The 6,000-nt window shown below is 35.2% G+C and overlaps 1 protein-coding gene across 2 annotated transcripts in view; it reads right to left on the bottom strand.

Annotated features, from left to right (window-relative positions):
* Nucleotides 1–6,000, bottom strand: part of TMEM135 (transmembrane protein 135) — a 231,882-nt gene that overhangs the window by 8,650 nt on the left and 217,232 nt on the right. For both annotated transcript variants that reach the window (XM_029957131.1, XM_029957132.1), the window contains 2 exons: nucleotides 5,092–5,155; nucleotides 4,072–4,148 (listed from right to left, as the gene is read on the bottom strand). In XM_029957131.1, coding sequence (XP_029812991.1) covers nucleotides 4,072–4,148; nucleotides 5,092–5,155 — 141 coding nt within the window. The remainder of the gene's footprint in view (nucleotides 1–4,071; nucleotides 4,149–5,091; nucleotides 5,156–6,000) is intronic.

Here is a 6,000-nt window from a genome sequence, read left to right as displayed (position 1 = left end):
TATAATGGAATACTACATGGCAATGAAGAAGAATGAAATATGGCCATTTGTAGCAAAGTATATGGACCTCGAGGGTGTCATGCTAAGCGAAATAAGCCAGGCGGAGAAGGACAGATACCATATGTTTGCACTCATAGGTCTAACAGGAGAAACCTAACAGAGGACCATAGGGAGAGGAAGGAGGAAAGAGGGCTGGAAAGAGAGGGACACAAATCATGAGAGACTATTGAAATAGAAAACAAACTGTGGATTGAAGGGGGAGGGGAGGAAGGGAAGGGAGTGATGGTCATGGTGGGGGGCACTTGTGGGGAGAAGCACTGGGTGTTGTATGGAAACCAATTTGACAATAAACTACTATAAAAAAAACAAAATTTCACTTTTATATTCGAAAAACAAATTACTCTGTCAGGTTGCTACAGAAGTTTCCAAATGCTTACTCTCTATTTCTATACTTATCGCATCATGAACTGGTAACAAACAGGTCATGGACTGGCACCAGTCTGCTGACCACACTCTAACAGTACTGCCTCCTAAGAGCCATGGGATCAACAATGAGATAAGAGAGAAAAGGCAGAAAAAGCACAGGTAATGAGCTGGGTGTAAGTACACAATACACATGGGGAAGGTCCAGCTAATTTATAAGGAAGAAGATGGAATAATTCATGGCAATAGTTTCTCTGAGACATGGGAAAGCTGAAGTAGAACTAGTACAAAAAGCAGAAAGAACCAAGACAGAATGGTATTACAATCAGGTGGAGGAAAATTCAAGAAGACACAGGTAGTTCATAAACTAGAGAACATGGAATAATTTTTCCCCAATCTGGAAGATAGGTAACTTTTTAGTTACATTCTACTTAGGAAGTAAGGTATACATGGGCCAGTATTTTGGATATACTATACAGCATATTACAAGTACAGTATACTGTAGTGTATTCATATTGACAAAAATGAAATTCAGATGTGGTAGAATGGCATCACAGAAACATTATGTGAAACAGGTATCTCTTGAAATATGGAATAATTGTGTTCCTAATTTCTTATAATAAAACTTATCTATTGAACCAGATTCTCAGTTAATGATGGGTGGGAACCATATCCTATACTTCTACATGCTTACCAACACTTTGTACAGTAATGGAAACATAACAGATATTCAATAAATACATCTTGGAAATAATTATTTCCAAGAAAAAAGTTGTCTATTCAGCTGATTTTTATTTAATATTCATTATATAGTAATGCAGCATTTTAATATAAAATTAACTTCAATCATAAGAAAATGATTACCTATTACACCACAGTCATTAATTCCACAATGGACATAGTAAGCTTAAATTTGTAATTTCCTCAATTAAAAATAAATTCTCATCAGCACACTTCATATCTAGTTTCCTTTGCCAAGATCAAACGTGGCCTGTTGATATAAGAAAAGAACTGACTGGCTCAGTTGGTTAAGCACCTGACTCTTGATTTGGGCTTAGGTCATGATCTCACAGGGCTGAGATGAAGCCCAGCATGGAGCCTGCTCAAGATTCTCTCCTTCCCTCTCCCTCTGACCCTCCCCTGCTCATGTGTAGTGTCTCTCAAAAATAAAAATAAAAGTAAAAATGAAAATAAAAATAAAAAATAAGTAAAAAAAAAAAAAAGAGAGCTATGTCATTGCTTGGCTTAAAAAATTCCAGGCATGTAGGAAGCAGATATAAAATACACCTTTTATGAACTAGATCTCAATATTGGATTCTCCCTGTGTCAAAGAATATATTTTTGCTAGACAGGGGATATTTTCTTTCTCTCACTCTCCTTTTCCTCTCCATTAGCAAGTCTTGTCAACTCTACCTCCTAAACATACCCCAAGTCTGTGTATTTCTCTCCATCCCTACCGCTACTGTCCTGGCATAAGCCATCATCTCCTTTCTGAGACTAACTGTTCTCCCAGCTTCCACTTTTGCCTCTAGTCCATTCTTTATATAAGAACCAAGATGTTTTCTTCTTCTTAATATGAATTAAATCATGCTATTTCCACACTTAAAACTCTCCAATGGCTTTTAATCACACTGAGAAAAATGTCACACTCACATTCTCTCTCTCTCTCTCTCTCTTTCTCTCTCTCTCTCTCTCTCTCTCACACACACACACACACACACACACACACACACGCGCGCGCGCACACACACTTGAATAAAGCAAATATGTAATTCTCTTAACATCATTAGGGACACAGCTTTTCAGCAAGATAAATTTTTTTCTAAAAATTAAGTCAAATAAATCTATAATCTTAACTTTGAATTGGGAATATCAATATGCTCATTATTTTCTCATTCTCTAAAAAGAAAGTGAAAAAAAAAATAATTCTCTAGCTCTTTTTACTGGAAAGGCCAAGAAATAATAGCTAGCCCTAGAGCAAGAAGTACCTAAGTACCCAAATTGAAGTCTCTAAATATCATTTCCCACCAAAAGAACCTAGCGGTCATTGGAGAAAAGGCTGATTCTGTGTCTGGGACAGGAAATGTCCAAGATGAGCCCGGACCATCTCGTTTTATCACAAAGCAAGAAAGCTATCAGAGATACTGGCGTTATGTAAAAAAGAAACAGAAGCCAATTTGAAGAGACTTTCATTCTCAAAGATAGGGTAATGACTAGGTTGAAACAAAATCAAATATTTTAATATTTACATCTTCATAATGAGATTTGAAAAATGAAGACTTGTAAGTCAATTTTGCAGAATGTTAGGGGCTAATTCATTCTGAACACTGGGAAGTAAAGGGAAGTAATCAAGCATGCTTTATGACTTTGTGAACAAATAAAACTATTTCAGAGTAACCAAACAGTTGAAAAAGGAAAGTTTTTTAAAAAGAATTCGCTGGGCACCTGGGTGGCTCAGTCGGTTAAGCATCTAACTTCAGCTCGTCATGATCTCATGGTTCGTGAGTTTGAGCCTCACATCAGGCTCTGTGCTGACAGCTCAAAGCCTGGAGCCTGCTTCGAATTCTGTGTCTCCCTCTCTCTTTGCCCTTCCCCTGCTCGTGTTCTGACTTTCTCTCAAAAGTAACCATTAAAAAAAATTAAAACAAACAAAAAAAAAGAATCTGCACTAATAAATAAGGAAAAACAATAATATTATAATATGACCATTTTGCCACTCTCAATGAAACCATGATTAATAATGACTGCTATAACAATTAAGTGAAAGCCTAACAGGGAGTCTTATGTTAGTTCTCTTAGCAGAGTCCACTGATCAATCTTAGCAACACAAAAAGAGACAACAAATGTGTTTCCGTACGTGATGTAACAGGAATTCATGCGCACAGTAAATGTGAACTGTTTCTGTCCTCCTCTCTCAACCCCCTACAAATTGAACCTGAATTGCTTAAACCTCTAGATCTAATTGACAATTTATGGGAAATAATTCGGTTAATGAAACATATTAATACCACCAGTGAGGATATAATTAGCAAAATCCAGAATGTGGGAAATCCCACAAAACTGATAATGTAGATCTTCAACAAATAAATGGCAAGGGAAAAAAAGAAAGGGGAGGGGAAGGAGGTGGCTATTAAAAACTAAAAGAGACTTTAGATCTCAAGTGAAACAAAGAGATTGCAGAAAGGTATCTATGAAACATAATATAAGCTCTAATTGGACTTACAATAATATTAAAGAATTACTAGGTTTTTTAAATGTGTGACAATAGTATTTTGATTGTACTTTGGTAGTAGTGTTGGTTTGTTTGTTTTTAAGGAGGCTTTACCCTGAGTTATTTACAGAAGAAGTGGTATGATATGTGGGATTTGCTTTAAACTAATTCAGTACTCATGGGGTTGGGGCACTACAGATGGAATAAACTGGTCACATGTTGTTAACTGTTGAAGCTGTATGATAGGTACACAAGAGTTAGTTACTTTATTCTTACTATTCTTGTGTATATTTGAAAAAACACACATAAAGAATGAAAAAAAAAACCCAGGAGAACTGACTTTGTCAGTACTTTTATAGGATTGACTTGCCCTTGCAATTGGATATGGAAGACTCTACATTCTTTACAACTGTGCCTGCTTCAAGATGTTTGCTTACCTCCACCAACTTGGAAGCTAAATACATGGAAATTGTTGTACTTTTATAAAACATCATTGATACTCCTGCCAAAAACCCTGAAACAACAAATAAAGCAACCTGATCAAATCTTGAAGTATTTCTTTGTTATTAAGTCATTCAGAAATGTTCATTCACTTAAGTAAGACAGAAGATTTGTAGCACTGCCTTTTGTTATACAAAAACAAAGACAGAAATATACGTGATGACATTAAAATGGTATCATATACTTTTAAACTAAGAAATTGACCTTCAGAGTTAGGAACACACAGTTTTGATATACCGATTACAAGTCACTTTACATTCTAAATATAACTTTAAAAACAACAGTAGTCTTAACAAATATAATGAGTTTCAAAAATAATTTTCAAAGGCTATTGGTTCAATTTGTGATTTTAAGTGGAAATATTTATTAATCTATTCTTCTAACAGCCTGAATTACTTTTAGTGATATCACCAAACTTCTCTCCATAGTACAAGGCAGAAGGAGGTCTGCAATACTGATAGTAGGAACATCACCGATAAATATCTGTGAATTGTTAATTTAAGTACCAAGTATGCTACACTTGCAGAAAATGTCAGTCTTTAGTTCTTATTTTTATGAAACTGTTTAAGTTCCTAAAAAATAAAAATATACATCATTAAAATATATGTCACTTGCCAGTGGCAAAACCAGAATGCTTTAAGAAATACAAATGCACTTTCATTAGTCACCAAATTTCTTAAGTTTTATGTTCTTTTATGACACAGTCCCCAGGATTTCCGGCCTTTAGCAGGGCAGATACCCAAGTCATTATATTGCCAATTCAAAATACCAGATGGCAAGAATGCCTGGGTATGTTAAACTTTACAAATACAAAACGTTTGGACTAGGGCCTCTATAGGGATTCTATTACAGAGAAAAAGAGTTATATAGAAATCAGATGAATGTGGAAACTATTTCTGAGTTATTCTACCACAGATTGATACAATAGCAGTAACTCTGTTTTATCATTGCCTTACCAGCTATAATAGCATGCAGTTCATCATCCAGGTTTCTGACCCAGCGCAGGAAGCAACTAGTACCCTGCATCAAGAAGAAAATACAATGACTTCAGTTGTTTCATTTCTAGAAAACATGCATGTAACATCTGTAATGAGTAAGTCACTAGCAGACCTTGGTGGCAAATTGATGATCGAAATAAAAGCAAATCAAAGTAAAACTATCAACAATAACCTATTATAAAGTTATTGTTCTGGATAGACTCTACTAAGAAATTATACATAATATTTTTATTGTCCGGATGCCTGGGTGGTTCAGTCAGTTAGGCATCTGACTCTTGATTTCGGCTCAGGTCATGATCTCACAGTTCATGAGATCAAGCCCCACCTCGGGTTCTGTGCTGACAGCATGGAGCCTGCTTGGTATTCTCTCTCTCCCCTCTCTCTCTCTCTGTCCCTACCCTGCTTGTGTGCTCTGTCTCAAAATAAATTACAAAAACTTAAAAAAAAGATACATAATAATTTTATTGTAATGATTTTCCAAAATGAAAACATAAATTTTCCTTTGCCTAGATGTAGAATTACTCCCACTGTAAACAAGGAGAAAAACTGTATAAACTATAAATCTAGGAGAGAATTCTATACTCAGAAAAAGTATTTTTCAATGTAAAGGTGAAATAAAGACTTTTTCAGGTAGATAAACACTGAGACCTACATAATAGGTCTGTAGGTGGTGAATTTTTGTAAATGGTAAAAGAGAATTTTGCAGGCAGAAGGAATATAATTATCATTTAGATCTGAAAAAAGAAATAAGGAGCTCTGAAGATGGCAAAATGAGATTAACTTAGAAGACATTTTTAAAATATCATTTCTTTCTATAAAAATAAACTATCAACAAAAGAGGTGACTGGATAGCTTAGTCATTTAAGC

This window comes from Suricata suricatta, chromosome 11, assembly GCF_006229205.1.
Source record: "Suricata suricatta isolate VVHF042 chromosome 11, meerkat_22Aug2017_6uvM2_HiC, whole genome shotgun sequence".
NCBI classification, from domain to species: Eukaryota; Metazoa; Chordata; class Mammalia; order Carnivora; family Herpestidae; genus Suricata; species Suricata suricatta.
The sequence above is the reverse complement of the archived record's forward strand: the minus strand, read 5'-3'. Positions and strand labels throughout refer to the sequence as shown.